The 17,799-nt window shown below is 37.4% G+C and overlaps 1 protein-coding gene across 1 annotated transcript in view; it reads left to right on the top strand.

Moving 5' to 3' along the window:
- RIMS1 (regulating synaptic membrane exocytosis 1) overlaps positions 1–17,799 on the top strand; it is a 354,008-nt gene that overhangs the window by 250,305 nt on the left and 85,904 nt on the right. The window contains exons 23-25 of the mRNA XM_064447811.1: positions 2,799–2,981; positions 4,316–4,428; positions 10,008–10,037. Of these exons, the coding sequence (XP_064303881.1) occupies positions 2,799–2,981; positions 4,316–4,428; positions 10,008–10,037 (326 nt within the window). The remainder of the gene's footprint in view (positions 1–2,798; positions 2,982–4,315; positions 4,429–10,007; positions 10,038–17,799) is intronic.

Genomic DNA, 17,799 nt, shown 5'->3' with positions numbered 1-17,799 from the left:
TAATGTTGCACTAGTGGCAGAAACTTTTGATAGTAGGACAGGCAATTAACTTCCTTGTCAAATGGCAAATATAACTCAAGACTATTTCTTCCTCAAATATCCATTTCTGTCTTAGATTTAGTCTTTATTCTGCAATTTGCAGATCTTGTCTACAAGCTAAGCAGATTACTGGAGTAAGATATCAGCATGCATCAGCTTCTTTATAAGGCCTTTCAGCATGCTATGTAAGGTTAAGTTCTCTATGTATTGTGATAGCTTAGGAAATGTACATAAAAGGGAAAAAGCAAACCTTTTCAGGATAGTTTACAAAGCCTAACAGTTCTCTCAATAATTTGATGAGATAAGCCTTCAGGATGGGATTCGGTAAACTCTTCTGAAGGAGTAAAACTGATTACATAAAAATCAAACATTTTCTGTCCTTGTATGAATGAGTAAAACTATGGTAAAAATTGGTTCATCCCAATTGTAAAGTGTGTTCTTTCAGCCCTAACTGCTCACCCCAGAAAAGCCAGATTTGAGGTTACCTGTCATATATGTTTTGATACCTGCAGTCTTTAACTGTACTTGCTATATTTTACACAGGTCCCTGGGTGCACTGATTGGCGATGCTCTCTTATTCTTAGTTTCTCTTTATAGTTCCATAGTGGCAGCATGTTTTATTTAGTACTTGCCACTGAGGCATCTGTCTGAAGATAAAGGAATTTGAGTTTTCTCGTGTGCAGGCAGAGCTAGAACCTGTAGGATTCCCCCGTAAACCATTGCCAATTGACTTAATAGTTTTGCTGCTTGCAGTGTTACCTTCCTCTGTGAGGAACCAGGAGATTAGATAACACGTGTATGTGCTTGTTGCAGTCTCATTGCTTACCAGGTATTTCTCTCCCAAATTCCTCTCCTCTCCATACTTATCTCACTTCTTTCTTGTTTCCTCAGTCATACACTAGCTTTTGTCTCCCATGCTTGTTCCTTTTTGTCTCATTATCCTGATCGGCCATTTGCAGACTACGTCCTTTCGGCAACTGATCTTTCTTCTAGACCAGCAAGTCCTTAACTCCATTCTAGATTTTCTCCAGTTCCCTCTTAGCTCTATTCTTCATTTGCGCTCTAAGTAGCATATTCGTCCCAATGTAATACCCCAGCTAATGCAAGGCTTCAGTCTAATTTGTCTTCATTTTGGTTAAGCAGATCCTCTATCTTTCTCTAGTGGAAGGGTGCAGGTCTGTAAAAAGGGTATTACTGAAAGAGCAGGAGGTAAGTTTCTGAGTCTCAGGTAAAGTCTCTGTTCTGTAGTGGCAGGAGAGACTCTCCTAGTGCTTCACTGGGCTCTCAGATAAATTCCAGGATATTTAGCCTCTAAAATGAGAAAAATCAGAACTGAGAACATGACGACTTTGTTAGACTGGAACATTCATTCATAGTAAAAGCAAGCAAGCACTTTCTGGTACAGAGTGGGATCCATATTTGCTTTATGAATGTTATGATGTTTAAACATCTGGTAAACCACATACTTAAAAGCTGATTGCATCCAATAGTAGGCATGGATTACTTTTACAGTCAGCATGGACAAACAGGCATTTTCAGAACTCAGCTTATCTTTGTTATTGTAAGCATCTCTTAGAATCAGGGGAGTCGGTCTCTGCGTGAATGTTATGGTTATCACCAGGGCAAGCCAGGAGTTAAGCTAAAGAAGCGTTAGGGTTTAAGAGGGAGAACAGAGCAAGGGCAACAGAGGCCTGGTTCTGTTGTATTGTGGCTGGTCTTCCACATAAACTGTTACTGATTAAATGGCTTTGAAGCCAAACCTGTTTGTTATCCTTGGTAGACACCTGCATGTTACCTCATATTTTTTAGGCTGACTTTTCAGTGTATGATAGTCACATGAACTAGACAGTTGGTTACTTTGTCTGGGAAAGTTGTGCTAGGTGTGTGAAGGGAGACTTCATAAGTCTGCAGAAATTAAAAAAAAAAACAAAAAGCAAACAAACCAAAAACCCATAATGAAATGATGTCACAAGACATTGACATTTCTGAAGGAACAGCAGATACAATAGTACCAATTACAGAACGCTGCACTGTTGGGAAACCAAGGAAGAGTAAAAAGGCACAGTTAGAATACTTTGTCACTCTCCAAACCTGAAATGTTTCAGGATATCTTATACTTGCAGTGTATGCAGTTATTAAGCTACTAATAATTATGCTTTATCATAATAACATGATTAATCATTTTACTGCATATTTTAATTATATTTTCCTTAGAGTTCCTTCAGAACTGTATTTCTGGTTTAGGCTTACAGCAGAAAGATACTTAAATAGATTCCTTGTTTCAAACTAAGGAAACCAAGGGAATTACGTATATGTGCTTACACATTGTCCTGTTTTAGGACACTAATTGAAAGCCAGTTAATATTTTTAATAAAGATAAAAGATATGTTTTAGAAACAGAAATGCTTTGTGGTAAAACTAGGTATCCACAGCCTACTCTGTGCTAGCACTTACGTCATGCATGTTGTTAGCTTGTGTTTGCTGTGTCTAAGATGCAGCTAGGGTTTTTGGCCAACTGTCTGCTATATGCAGTGCAGTTCGACAGTTCCACAGGTAGGGTCATGTGTGTCTGCAGTGGTGAGTGTTCTGCAGTTCATCATTTAGAAAATGGATTTGCACTGAGAATTAATAACTTTGATCTGAAATGTCAACCCTGGTCATGCAGCCAGGATTTGCAATGTTCTTTGGTGGAGGGGGGCATGGGAAGGTGTGCCTGGAGCTAACAACTGAACAGTTTCTTTTTGGCCCTGATGTTTTAGGGGTCTGCTACCATGTCTTTCTAGAAGGGGACTTCCAACCCCACGAACGACTGAACAGCCAGTCATTAGGGGAAAACATCACGCTCGCTCAAGATCGAGTGAGCTCCCTAGTATCAGACCCTTATGCTCTGTACATCACCTAGCGCCCGGAGGGTCGGCACCACCTTCTCCACTTCTGACAAGGTTGCTCTTACATGTACAGCACAGCTTTCATGTTCTGCCTCCCAGGTGTCAGTGTGGTGGTGTACTTTCCTGAGCATACATGGCGCGTTCACCCATTCTGGCACTGTAGATTATCCTCTCTTCATGGTATTTACACTTCTCCCATATCCTTTACGCCACTTATCTTCACCATCCAGATGGTACTTCTCGCTGTTGAACTTAAATAGTTATACAATGTAAGAGTAAAAAATCGGCTGTGTTTCATCCCACCATTGTTGTGTTTTGTTCTGTATCCATATGAAAACTATCAAAGTATTTTGCTTAAACACTATGCAGAAAATCACATGCTGTACACAGCTAATTATGATCTTACAGCTAAGAGAAAGTCAGTTGATCTACGCGGTGTGAAAGGCAACAGTATTTTGAACTTGTTTAAATGTGTTACTTAAAACTGCAAATTATCTACTTGCAACCTTAGTGTAGTGGATGAACAGTGTTTGTCCTCCACAGCGAGTGTGATGTTACTGTAACTGGCAAGGGCATTTCGTAGTAAGCTCTCCCTCTCAGCAGTCTGCTTCTTGTCATCTTTGTTTTACTTTCTTAAACTTTTTCCCTGGTTATTAGAGGTGGCCCTACTTATTTTACACGCAAACTTACCAGTGTTCGAAAGGTGTTTGATGTGTTACACTCTGATGCTCTATCTATGCATTAGAAATCAAGTAGCCAAGGTGCTCTGAAATAGTGCTAGCTAGAACTCTGCCAAAGGGGTTTAGGCTATTTACTTAGGTAAGAATATTAGAAATCTTGTACATTCTTCACTCACACACACACGTGCCTCCCCTCAGTACCAAGGTTAAAGGTCTTTTTCCTTCTTTGAGTTCAGGGAGGAACAACACGTTATCCCATGGGAATACATACTTGGTGTCCAGTTCTCTGTGGCCTTGTGCAATTATTGCATCAGCACAAAGGGAGTACAAAAGTTAATAAAATGCAGAGGTGGCATTTCATATTGCCCTTGATGCAGTGCAGGAGGACATGCGTAAATTGTGAGTCATAATCATAAATGGTTCTTAGAAAACTGCTTTTCGTGCACTGGTACTTTATTAAAAAAAAAAAGAAAACAACAAAACAAAGGAAAATATTTCTCCTTAGTTGAAGGTAGTTAGAGAAATTAAATGTGAGGCCTTGTAAGTTTACTGGATTTCCAGACCTGAGTATGTGCATATGGCATGCACCAAATGCAAACTTCTTCAAACCCATCTTCAGTATATGCAACTTAATATGTGTTTAAAGTTCAGAATGTAAAAATTCTCTTCATTTGGGTTATTTGACTTTTGTCTTCGTTTCATTTGCAGAATACATCAACAAGGAAGTCCCACACAGTCTCCTTCTGCAGACACATCCTTCAGCAGTCGCAGGGGAAGACAGCTACCGCAAGTTCCAGTAAGAAGTGGCAGTATAGAGCAAGGTATCAAATAATGAGCTTATGATAGCTCAAACTCTTTGATTTCTTACCTTTTTTTACTTAAAGTCTACTTTCGTAACTGTGTGTTCAATGCTATAATTCTACTAATAGAGCAATAGAAGAGAATGAAAGCATATTTGTAGTCTGGAAAATCCATTAGAGTTTGACCAGTAGATTATAACACATGGTTTAATTGCCTTAGTTTTCTAGTACCCTTTTATGTTTGTCTACTTTAAAAATTCTATTAGAGTCATGGTAGTTTCCGGCACATATTTAGTTTGTATTCAGCTAAAGAAATCAGGTGCAAAGATTTTGACAACACTCTAACAGTCTTACTCATTTCTTATTTTGTGGTTTATATTAATTGTTGTGCATTGTTAACATAGATTAATAATATAACAAATCTGTTTTTCTTTTGGAGTTCATAGTTCAGTGATTAAAGAATGAAAATAATCACCATGGGAAATGTGAAATCACAGGTCATCAGCTCTTTCTTTCTTAAGAATAAACTGATCAGGCAAAGAGTGCTGCTCTTTTCTGAAAAAGGGAATATAGGCCTAGTGGTTGTGGAAGATGTTTCCTTTTCTAGCAACATACTGCACACAGAGTATGAGCTATCATGGTAAAATGAAATGGCACAATGCATAGCATTTGCACATCCAGGTTTTCTTCTGTGTTTAAAAAGCCTGTTTTCTCATTGACTACAAGCAACAGCTGAGACTGCCATGTGCCACAAGGTTTCTTTCTATGTGGAAATTAAAGAAATGCTTCTAATGATGTAATATTGTAGTACTTTATAGAACTGCTGGCAGACTGCTTTCTTTAACAGATAATGTTGCTGACCATGACCACCTTATCGTGATAGATTACCATAGAGGGTTTTGGTATGATGGCTTACATTAACATGCAATCAGCTTACATTAATTTTATGGCTTTGGGCTGTGATGGCATACTACACCTTCAATTAACACATATAAAAATGTATTCTTGTTTTATTCATGTGTTTATTCTGAACGAATAATATACTAATACAAGGCAGTTTCATTCATTTTAAACTTTACATTCGAGTTATCTCATTTTGTAGTGAATCAAAGACTCTCCGGATTGCAAACTAGTGACAAACTACATTTACAGATTCTGTTTCTGCATATTAGTAAATTGGGAGCTTTTTAGGGAAATTTAATGAGTAATGAATTTCAAATGTCTTTTGTGGTTTTTTCTGCAATTTCAGAACTTGGTCCAATATATAATGATGAATCAGCTTTTAATTTAATTTTGAGCTGGCTTTCCTTTGAATGTTCATCTATCATCTTTCAGCTTTCTTGATAACTGGTGTGTTGACAATAAAATACTAGTTTATATTTTGTTGAAGACATGGGAAATGAATGTAGAACGTACCATTAGAATGAGTAGAAGTGGGATGTACACAGAAGAGGAAAGAAAAAATTGAAGTTGAGCAGAAGGCTAAAGCTACTCTAGATTTAGGAAGTTGTTGACACCATTGATACCATGAAATCTGTAAAATAATGCTGTTTCACTGAACTCTGATTTGCACTTGTGGTTGATATGCTTGCGTCTTACGTATAAAATGTACAAGTAGGATGTGACATATTGTTTACTTTGTTGTTACGTATCATACCGCCTATTTCAATATGGCTGTATTGCAGCACATGAAAATGAAAGCTAAAGAGATTTCCTTCTCTATATAGCACTTTGGTTTTGCCTAAGTGACTGGCTTGTCCTTTTGAAGGGGAGGTTTTTTGATTTTATGCATGTTTAACACTCTGTTCAAGATTGAGAATATATTTGCGGAGAAGTACTAAATTGAATAGATTTAATAAAATATTTTAAATGGTTATGTCAGTATCTTCTGAAATAAATATGATAGTATGTATAAACTTTATACTACTGTAAGAAATTAAATTCAGTGAGGCTATAAAACCATAGCATTTGCTGTGATTTACAGTATCAAATTTTAATACCAGTTTCACCTCTTTAATCCTTTTCAAATGAGTATCAGGGTCAAATGGAGTGACTAGAAGTGATGGGACGCTAATGTGAGATTGAATCCAAAGCATACTGAGGTCTGTAAAAGATTTCCATTAACTGTGTTTGTGTCCTTAATGATTTAAATTCACACCATGGATTTAGAAGATGTCAAAATCTGGTGCAATCTATAGATATTATAGGAGGCAGTTAAAAATTCTTTGCATTTTCGTAATTTATAAATAAAGTTACTTCTTGGTGGTCAGTTTTGACATCCTGTGTTTCAAGGAAATCCTGTGTGATATACCATAAGGTATCATTTTTATAGTAAAGTTCTCCTTTACACTCTATACAAATTCTGTTCTCAGGAGGGTTGAATACACATCTAAATATATACATCTATTAATCTATGTCTGGTTTACAAATCACAGTAATTGTTGTAAAAAGATTGAATGTGTATCAAGAGTAGATTTTTTTTTTTATTTGCTGTTTGCATATTCAGGAGGCATAGAAGAATCCAGTAAAGTAATTTTATCACTCTTTAAAGCTTTCATTATGGAACACATAAAAGTTAATGAAGGAGCAAGAGACTGGTAGTGGTTTTCACTGAGAAACAATGATATTTTAACTCTTAATCTTAGATGAGATTTTTACTTTTTAATCTTTAGCTCTTAGTTGTAAATGATCATATCCATGCTAATAAGGCTTTTTCTAGGACTGACATTTCATCTCAAACTTTCCATTTTGTCATTGTCAAGTTTAGAACTACAAAAAAACAGTGGTTTCCTTGTCTCTGCCAGATGATGTTGTCTTAGGTACTGCTCTGGTCAGCAGTTTGAGAAGCATAAAAAGTCAGCATGTGAGAAAATAAGGTAGTTTTAAAAGGTCCTTATTAGTAGACAAATTTTATTGAAAAAAAATCTCATAGAAGTAATTCTCACAAACACAACTGAAGTAGTGGTCCCTATTCCTTTACAGAAGTGAGGTTGGTACTACTGATCGGGAACAGAGAAAAAAGTCTTAAATGTAGAGGGAAACATCCAATTTAAGGACTAAAATCTCAAACCAGCATAATTATGCACACTAGCTAAAAAAAAAAATGGCTTCTTGGTGATTATGTTCTAAAGGGGATAGCAGCTTTGCCTGGTTTTGGAGTGGGGGAGGGAGATAGTTATTTTCACTTGGGACAATTCTATCTAAATAATATTTTTAGCAACTCCAGTACGTGCAGACTTTTTAAAGTGGTTATAGTTAAGACTGTAGGCTTCTGAAATTTTAGGCAATGTGATTTTTATTTTAATCCTGGTGATACTGAAGGAAGATGTGCCTGTATTTCTTTCCTTTGCAACCCTGTCAGCAGTATTTCCTAGCGTGCAAGACACACTGGGATATTATGGTAACTAAAGGTCCTGAGATGCTTGAATACTGAAAGTTAGTCTGGTGTAGGTGTGCCTCTGTGTGTGTTTAAAAACTCATGATTTGGTGGTCATTACCCTAACTTATGCTACTTAAGAAGCAGTTTTTATTTCTTTGTTTTAACTGATAATTTTATAAAAGGATCTAATATATGAAGATGTTGTGGCTCAGTGACTAAAGGAATGAAATTCTAAGCCATGGTAAGGACAATGCTGTGATCTCAATATGTCGCCCTGTGTACTGAGCTGTAAGAGATTTGCATCAGTGTTTTTTTTACTTGCATCATGTTTGAGTGGATCTGTGCAAACCATTAAGAAGGGTGGGGATTCTGCATTGAAATTGTTTTTCAGCTGTTTCTATAACAACTTTATTATGCAATTGTATGGTTTTTAAATGATACTTTTGTGTAAAGCGTATTTCTGCAATCTTTATTCAGTCTGTCCTCTGTCATTGCAACTACCAAACATCACAGGAATTCCTGCTTGAATAGGATTTAAGGGTGGGTCTCTACACTTTTGCATAATGGTTAATCATTGTATTGATGATGGAAAAGAATACAGCCTGAAGATCTGTAGCATTTTTCTACACTCCTTTTTAGCTGCAGGAGATAATATTAGGGATAATATTAGGAAAATTAGCAAATGAATAAGAAAAAACATGTTATGTACTACTGAAATTTATGAACCAGCAAGATAAATGTGCAATGATTGTAGTATAGAAACGATCTTTAAGAGCTAATTCATGCAAAGCAGGTCTTTATCCCTATATCTACTTCTGTTTGGCTCTTCACAGCATGATTTCTTTTTCATAGCCTCAACAACGTGGTTTCATGTTTCAGAAGTCCTATAATGAGTGTAAGGTTTGTGAGGATCAGCAGCCTATTGACGTGTAAAGAGCATCTGTAAGCATAACCAAACTAGTGTGGTTGTATGTGTTTCCAGTGGCACCTGTTTACAGCAATAGGCCTTATGCAGTGACCTTTAGAAAAGCAAAAGTGCAACCAGCGTGTGTCAGCACAAGAAGATATTTCTGTATCTTAGCTCATGTCATAACAAGCTGCATAACCTTTGTACATAGCTTGTATGCAGGGTGAAGTGCATGTGTGCGTGTGTGCGCTGCTGTTTCATGAGGGAAGGCTACATTGAAGACTCTGCTGGTACTGAATGGGGATTACTTGTATAAACTTGATGTGTATAATACATGTACAAGTCTTTAATGGTAGTCACATCATAGAGGAGTGAAGTGTTTTGATGTCCAGCGTTTCCTTTTTAACAAATAAGAATCAGAATTCTGTACAGAAAATCAGTATGTTGTCAAATAATACGTTTGAGTTGCAACTATCTTTTTCTATTTAACCAACTTAAGAGCCTAAAAAAAATGAATAGTGAAAACCGTTCTGTGTTTATGTACTTGATCATTGAAATGTCATTGGAGTAAGAGTATGGCTTGAGTAATGGTTAAAGATCAAACCCTTTCAGTTAAAACCTTTCTTCAGATCCATCAGTATAAAACTTGATTGGCAAAAGAAAAAGTAATTTCCATTTTAGATTTTAGTCTTTTAGCGTTATTTGTTTTGTCTTCATATTTCTGGTTTTATTTTGAAATTATTAGGTGGCACTGCGTATTTTGAGGCAGCTTGTGGAATCTTTACTCTCGCTGGAGAGTATTTTTTCTCAGCATTGCTAACTCTTGCAAATGAGTTTAAGCCTCATAATCCTTTATGTTTTCCTTAAAGACCCATTTTCAATAGTCCAGTGGTTATTGAGTATTACAGATTTCAGTTAATAGAAAAGAAATTTGTAACGCTCATTATTGCAGAAAAGGCTTCAGAATCTAAAAGAGCTCTACGTGGTTCGGGAGTGAGAGTGATACTTAAAGCAATTCTAAGATATTTATGTCATTCATAAATTTGGATGTGACAATACTGCTCAAGCGGAATACTTAAAGATTCCACAATCTGGTTCTCAGTAACTTCATTGTTCCTGTTGATTTTAAAGAAAGTCACAGGCTTTATTATTTGTCATGGTTTATCATTTTAATTTTCTACATTACTTTTACATATGCTGGAGTACTGCCTACTGTACATGCCATTGTCACATGTAACACATTTCTTTATCTAACTTTAAATTTGCTGATTTCTTTTTCTGTTTCCATCATTCCGTGCATTTAATTCATTGAAGAGCAAGAGACTTTTAACTCTTCCACAAAAGGTAAATATTTATGTAATTTTTTACAAATGTTTGGCAACTATTAATACTGGCTTTTCCCTCAATATATTCCATGTCAGCATATAGTATTTAGTTAACAGTGTTTAACAGGCGAGAGGGTTGTTTCTCAAATATCTGTATGCTATCTGATGCCCCTCTTTCTTTAGAATCTGAAAATGGTTTCTCTTGTGATTTCTAATTTTCCTATTGAAATTCAATATACTGGATTTAACAGGAGTAGCCATAGAATTTTGCATGCCTCAAGCTGCTCGGTTGAGTTAAAGTTCACTCAAACACTAAGATTTTACCTAAGCTGCTCTTGAGCTCTGCAAAACATCTGCTTCCAGCAATGCAGCCATGGCTCTTGGCATCTGTGAAGAATGTTTCATAGGTCTAGGTTTAGGAATAGGTGAAGGTGATGATGGCCAGAAACCATCCTTCATATGCAGAGAGATTCTGAAGAATGAGCTGTGTTTTATTTGCGTGCCAAGCCCTTGACACTCAGAAAGTTAACCATGTTGTAGGGCAGGTTTCTGGGAGCAGAAATACAATGCTCATCTCCTACGAATTTGACCTCCTATGAATTCTCTGTGTCTGTCCCAATACTACTGAATCAGTGAGCTTAAACAACAGGTATCTAAGGCTGTCTCACGAAGTGAAACGTGTATTCTGTCATGTCCCTATCAAGGCAACCTTGCAGAGAAGTCCCTTATTTTTTTCTTTTTGCTCAAAGCAGGATTTATCTCAAAATCAGAATGAAGCTTGGAGAGAAAAAATGAAAAAATTCATCCCTTTTAATGTTAAAGGCAAAATACAATGCTGCATAAACATGAATAGCACAGATTAACCTTTTCTGACCTTTAGTCCTGAGTCCTGCAGATCTTGGGAAATTCTGGTCTGAGCTTTGCTGGGTCAAAGCCAAATTGTGAGCTGAAGTTGAATCAGAATATCTCCTGAAAATTCTTTACTTTCTGAAAGGGTGAATTCCACAGATGCATTCATACTTTCTTAGGTAAAAATACAGCAGCTGTTCCACTAGCTACAAACTGCAACACCCACACCATTATTTAGGAGTATGTTTTCTTGATAAAAGTAAAAAAAAAAACAAAAGGTGAAAAAGAAACAGTATTTAACTTAGGTTTTAGCAATTACGGGTTATTTTGCAGTGTTAAGAATGTACTATGAAATGTCTTTAAAAAGTGCTAAGAATGGTTGATTTTACAAATTGTTTCTGTCATTTTTGCTTTCTTCAGTGTTTATATTTCTCTCAAACAGAACACTAGAAATCAGTCATGCCAGTTTGCTGTTTATACCTCTTTCAAGTTCACAAACCTTGCCCTGTGATTTGGACTGCAGTGGATGTTTCTTTGTTTAAAACAATTGACTTTATGCAGACAAACTAGACCATGCCTGGAACAGGTTTGTAAATGAGCTTGTTTCCACAATATTTGATGGATCTGGCCCAAGATTTGGGAGTGTGTAGAAGGTGGTGGGATCTCTACGCACAGATTCCTCTGGCTCAAGGGAGCTGAATGCAGATGCAGCCCAGAGGAGAAAAAAGTGTTGGGCAAAAGAAGAGGAGCGGGAAGAAGTGGAGTGCTGGGGGACCATGAATAACTTAAGTTGAGCTGACTTACACTAGTAGCCCACTGTCACCTGTGACTTTCCCCAGTGCAGAATAAGAGATAAAAAGAATAGACAGTAGGTGAATGGGAGATGGAGTTGGGGGGTTTACATGATATTATGTAACAGGAGACATAGGTATGAAGGAAAGCATATACTACAGATATGACCAACACTGACAAGATAGGTCTACAACAAAGAAATCAAACATCTGTTCCACTTAATCAATGGTAAGGGTTGCAATATGGTCTTCAACAGGTTACTAAAATGCTCACTCAAATTGATACCAAAACCAATGGTTTACTCTTTTAAGAAGTATAAGTTTGTTTTATTGTTGTTTTCTTTTAAATAGAAGCTTCTGTTTGGATCATCCTTGAAACTCTTTGAGGAAGAACTGAGTGTTGCATCAGCTGGTTCAGATTTTTATATTGGCTTATCTTTCTTCTGGAGTGAGTTACTAAACTCAAGATGGCCACCATGCTTCTGTGTGTACTGGGGGATCCAAGCTCAGTTCCCAGCTTGGCAGTCTGAGTATGTGCTTTGGTCATGCCTCGGTTCTAATCTGGGAGGAGGCTGAGAGCAGTATCAGCTCCCATGGAAAGAAAACCCATGCACACAAGCTTAAAGGAGCCACAGCATGTTCCAGTCAGGACCAGGGACCAGGGCTGCAGAGCAGGCTTCAGAGCCCACCTCCTTCACTATCTGCATGATGCCAATAAGCATGTTTTGAAGTCGTATGTGCAGAGAAGTGGTAACAAGTTCTTTATCTTAGCAACAGATTGATTTGTCAGTGTTGCTAACCTTGTATTTGAAAATATTCATCTGCTCATGATTTCAAAATTTTGTCTTTTTAAAATTTCACAGTAGAGTTTTCTGTGGATATTTAAGGCATGAAACCTACCACAGGGATACTTTGTGTGTGCATATTGCAAAGCTAATCCTGAAGGCTGAACAGAAATAACCTGGAGACTCTGTATTATTTCTGAAATGCTTCATCCTTGGTCCAACACCAGTGTGAGTTCTCTTCCCTGTGCAGCACAGCCAGCTGTCCAGTGAATGTTCCCCTGCCCTCTCATTTCCCTTGCCCACTGTACTGCAGGATTCTCCCATCCAAATCTCATCACTGCTTTATTCCCCTGCCTTTGTGCTGGACATTAGTTCTGCGTAGTTTCTTCTCCAGCTTCCATCTCTCACTTCCTCAAACCAGATACTGTTTTTCTCCACTGATGGCTATCCAGAGGGCGTCTAAGCAGCACAGAGAGATGAAGCTCCTGGCTTTTGCAGCATAGAAAGGCTAAGTGTACATACCTCCAGACTGCATTGTAGCTGTAGCTGCTTGTCAGCGTTCAACTTTTCTTCTTAGTATGAAGACTGACAGTGAAGAATAGGTCAGATCTCTGTTGGCTTCTGGGATTAGTGCAGTTCCCTGTGGCCCTGCCAGAACCTGCTGTTTGTGCCCCAGAAACTCTATTACTGTACAATAGTTTCTCTATTACTGTACAATAGTTTTTATGAGATAAATTGTCATATCAAGTTATCTTTCAGTAGCTTCCTTGTGTAAGCAAATCTTTCTGTCATTTCAGACTTTTAGACTTTTTCCCTTAAAGTTTGCATCATAAATGGTGTGTGAAATCTGCTGGTAAGGGTTACAGCCATCTGAAATTTTATGCTGATTTCTTGTTCTGTAGCTTACCCCAGTGATTAATAGTGCAGGTAAGACTTGGAGGATTTCCAAATTGTACTGCTTGCCTATACCTCCCTTCTGTCTTGACCTTCTTTAACAGAAATATAAACTGCGTCAAGAGCAAATTCTGTGTTTGTTGCAGACGTTGCAGACAATTGTACAGCCAGTGCTAAGGTATCCGTAGGGTTTCTGTAGGCTAGAAAAAACCAATATGGTTATCAGCTTTGATCACAGACCAGGTAATGGTACCAATTGTTCTTGGCATTAAACCCATACTTGGGTATGAGTAAGAATGTCCTTTTAGAAAGGTATTTGCACTTAATGACTCCAAGTGATGGAAAATTGTTCCTGTGTTTAACCACCTGACTTTTAAACATATGTCTTAGTACTTCATAGCTTCTGAGCATTATTTTACCTGTATCCGCTAAGTTGGAGAGGCTTCTACTGTTAGAAATCTTCCCACAGTCAATGCATATTTGCCTTCTTTTTAATCATTTCTTTAATCTGTTTCTGCAAGACCATGTCCTGGACTATGTATAATTCTGATGACATCTCCCTAAATCTTTCTACCGACAATATGCTTTGAATGATAGTCTTCCTTAGATAAACTGAGTGTCTTCCAGTTTACATATGTTTTTTTTAATGTCCTAAAACTCCCTATCTCTGTATGGCATTTAAACATTTGTTGTTCTTTTTGTAAGCATAAAGGCTTATTTTCATGTACCTTGCCAAAATTTCCCTTCTCCTTTCTTGCTCAGTTATTTGGTAGATAGCAACAAGTCTCCGCTTCAGGAAGAGTGACATTTTTCTGGAGATACGTGTAGCATGTACAGCAGTTCAGTTTTGGGTGGAAGGTGCTTCTTCTTGGAATCTGGTGGTGGTCAAGAATTCAAGATAGTCACATTGCTACACAGGAGGTAGTTTCAGTGCTAAAACAATTCTAATCCTTTTTTTCCAAATGTATGAGTGTGTTCTTTTTAGATGTTATTTATTGTCAAGGTTCAAAGCTTTCCAAAGTCTACAGAATGTAGTCTCTTTGATGATTGTTGTAATGTGAAAGAGGTGGATATCTGAACAGGTAAGCTCAGGAATTAAAAACTAGAGCTAGAAAGGCAGCTACAGCATTTTCGCTGCTCCTTGCTAGTTCAGTATTGCTGCATGTTGTACAATCCTTACTTAAATAAGCCCACATATGCTTCATATATTTTGTTATGAGCCCAACAGATAGGTGCTTATAGCATCATGCCATTTAAGAAATTTTGCAAATAACACATAGTTTAGTCCCTCTTTCAAACCTTAAATAGGGGACTTAAAACCTCAAAATTATTTTATTTTATTTTGCAGTGGTCACTAATGTTAGTGCAGCTTTTGTAGCTCTCACTGTTTTTCATAGGATCGGTCTGTTGTTGATGCCAATGCAGGCTGAATTTATTTTAAGGTCAGATTTTGTGCACTGCTAGATTCACATTCTGGATTCTAGCCAGGTCTAACCTGTCAGTTAAACAGCAGATAGGGGTCAAAATGTGTCCATGTAGTTCTTTGATGATAGAAATAAAGATGAAGACTGTCAGCTAGTTAATGCTATCAGAAATACCTCTATAAACCTTACCTTAGTGCTGACATATTAAAAGGAGTATATAAATTCTTAGTGAAGAGATAAGCTCGTAGAATGATTTAGAAATGGCCATCTCCTTTAAGAAAAACAACTGTTGGCCTGTCATGATTTTCTCTGAGGATAGGTTGCAGGCTGAAAATGAGAGAGCTGTAGCTATTTTCTTTAGTTTCTTCCCTGTCTCCTTCAAGTAACATATTACGGATTTGCATATTTTAGACAATTGAAGGAGAGCTTGTATTTCATAGGCTGTCAATGAAATAAGAAAATCAGATTCCTTATGATGGAAACATTTACCATTAATTAAATTAATTAATTAATTCATTCATTCATTCTTTTACTAATACCATGATCACCTCTACAAAGACTGGAAATCCAGATGTTTAGTTGTACTTCCAGCATATAGCATATTTTGAATCCTGTACATTCAGGGTTGCAATGCTCCAGGTGCAAAATCCAGCACTTGCTCTTGTTAAACTTCTTATGGTTGGTGATTGCCCAGCTTACTGCACAACAAAGAGATGGGGTATTCTTAAAGTGATGGAGAAAAAAGTCTGGTCCCTCCCCTGCAGCTTTTTTTCTGTATCCTGTTTCAGCACGAAGTTGTGCTTTAGGCCCCTTAGGTATATAAACTGCACTTTTCCATATACACCTTTCTGGCTTTACATGGTAAAAAGCACCTTTCACTGTTACTCTCTGTAACAACGGAAGAAAAGCAGAATTACTAACAAATAGTGGCTATGAATAAGCATAGAATCACAAGTCCTTTGGGCATCAATAATAAGGAACAGCAGAGAAGCATACTTTAAGAGAACGTTTAATTCTACTAAGTGCTATTCATTAAATGAGAGATTACTGTACATTAAAACTTGCCTAGTTATCCAGCTATGCCATTACTGAGCTTATCCTCTCCTTTCCAATAAGAAAATGAATTTGTAAAGGAATTTTGAAATAAAGGTCTAACAAGACAACAAAAATTATGTTATATAAAATGCATCCTTAATTTCAAAAAGTTAAGAGTTCTGGAAAGATATCAAGAGAGGATGAAAAGTTCATGACATTAATACCAGCACTGTGCTACCAAAGAACAGATAGAAACACTTTCAGAAAAGCCCTGTTTCACCTAAAAAATCCCAACTTCAATAGAAGAACTCTTGCTACTTTTATTAGTCAAATAAGATTGAAAGAAAAAATGCAGATGCAACACTAAATTAATTGTAGTTCCAGTATATTCAATGGCAGAAAAGCCATTGTTAGGATAAGAATTCCTAATTTTCTACACTCTGAGTGTCCTGCTACCACTAACTGACCTCCATCAGGGATAAACAGCTTGGCAAATTGGGAAAGTATAACTGTAGATTAATATGCGAATATAATACCTTTTTCATCAGTAACAGAAGAAAGTTCAACATTTCAGCATTCAAGAAAGCACAAAAGAGAAAGCTATTGTACTGACAAAATTGTGTAGGATCTTTCTTCTAGCTAAGATGTATGTCCATACTAAAACTTATGACTTACAGTACAGGGTGCACATTCTTCACAAGGATGTTTCTTGAATGACTTGTGAGGAAGAGACCCAGGAGGAGCTGATGGACCTACTAGCCTGTGGGATAGGAGGTGGTCTTAATCTTTGTAGACTATGTCTTCTTCCTTTGAATATCATTCCCAGTGGAAGCCAGATGAGACTTAGCAGTGAGTTGAGTAATAAACTGAGTAATAGCTAAGGGAACTTTTGTTTGTTTGATGAAAGACCACACCGGGCAGTTAATTCTTGGTAGCTTGGTATGGTGGGTTGACCCAAGCCAGCAATTAAGTACCCACCACCCACTGACTCACTCCACCCTCCCCAGTGAGATGGGGGAGATAACTAGAAGAGCAAAAGTGGATAAATCTCATGGGCTGTGATAAAAGCAGTTTAATAAGTGAAGAGAAAAAATAATAATAAAAAAAACCAAAACAAAACAAAAAAAAAACCCACAAAACAAAAAACCCCACCACCAAGTGATGCAACAGCAATCACTCACCACCTCCCACTAGGAGGCCAATGCCCAGCCAGTCTCTGAGCAACAGCTGCTTTGGAAAGACTACCCCCAGTTTTATTGCTGAGGATGATGCTATATGGTACGGAACATCCCATTGGTTATTTGGGGCCAGCCGTCCTGGCTGTTTCCTCTTCCAGTCTCCAGCCTACTTGCTGGGGGGCAGGCAGCATGAGAAACAGAGAAGGCTTCGGCACTGTGCAGGCACTGCTCAGCAATTGATAAAACATCGATGTATTATCAACGCTGTTTTAGTCACAAGTCCAGAACTCAGCACCATACAGGCTGCTGTGACAAAAATTACCTCCACCCCAGCCAGACCCAGTACCCTTGGGATTACAGAAGTCAGACCAGATAATAAATATATTAATGGAGTTGAAGTGTAACATTCTGATTCCATTTGTATGTCTGTCTTTTCTCTCCTGCATGGCTTGATTGTTTATGTACATCATTGTTGTACAACCTTTACATGGTTTACATAAGAAAACCCATTCTAGTAAAAGCTTTAGCTCTAAACTTGCACTCCTTATCTAAGCAGTCTGCTTAGAGTTCTCATCTCTCAATTACTTCTTACACTGATCACATCTGAATCAGCAGCTCTTGAAGAGATGAGAGTGATCGCTCTTTCAAGTGTGACTTGTTGACACCAAAGAGAGTAACATGTTGGCACAACTGATATTGATGGTAGTTGTACCACTAACTTCAGATGCTTCTGGTAAATCTCCATATTTTGAATTCTAGGGCCTCTGCAGAATTTAGAGGTCTTGGGATTACAATGCTTCTATATGCAAATTACTGCGTAGTCCT

The sequence above is a fragment of the Phalacrocorax carbo genome, chromosome 3 (assembly GCF_963921805.1).
Source record: "Phalacrocorax carbo chromosome 3, bPhaCar2.1, whole genome shotgun sequence".
Classification (NCBI taxonomy): domain Eukaryota; kingdom Metazoa; phylum Chordata; class Aves; order Suliformes; family Phalacrocoracidae; genus Phalacrocorax; species Phalacrocorax carbo.
The sequence above is the reverse complement of the archived record's forward strand: the minus strand, read 5'-3'. Positions and strand labels throughout refer to the sequence as shown.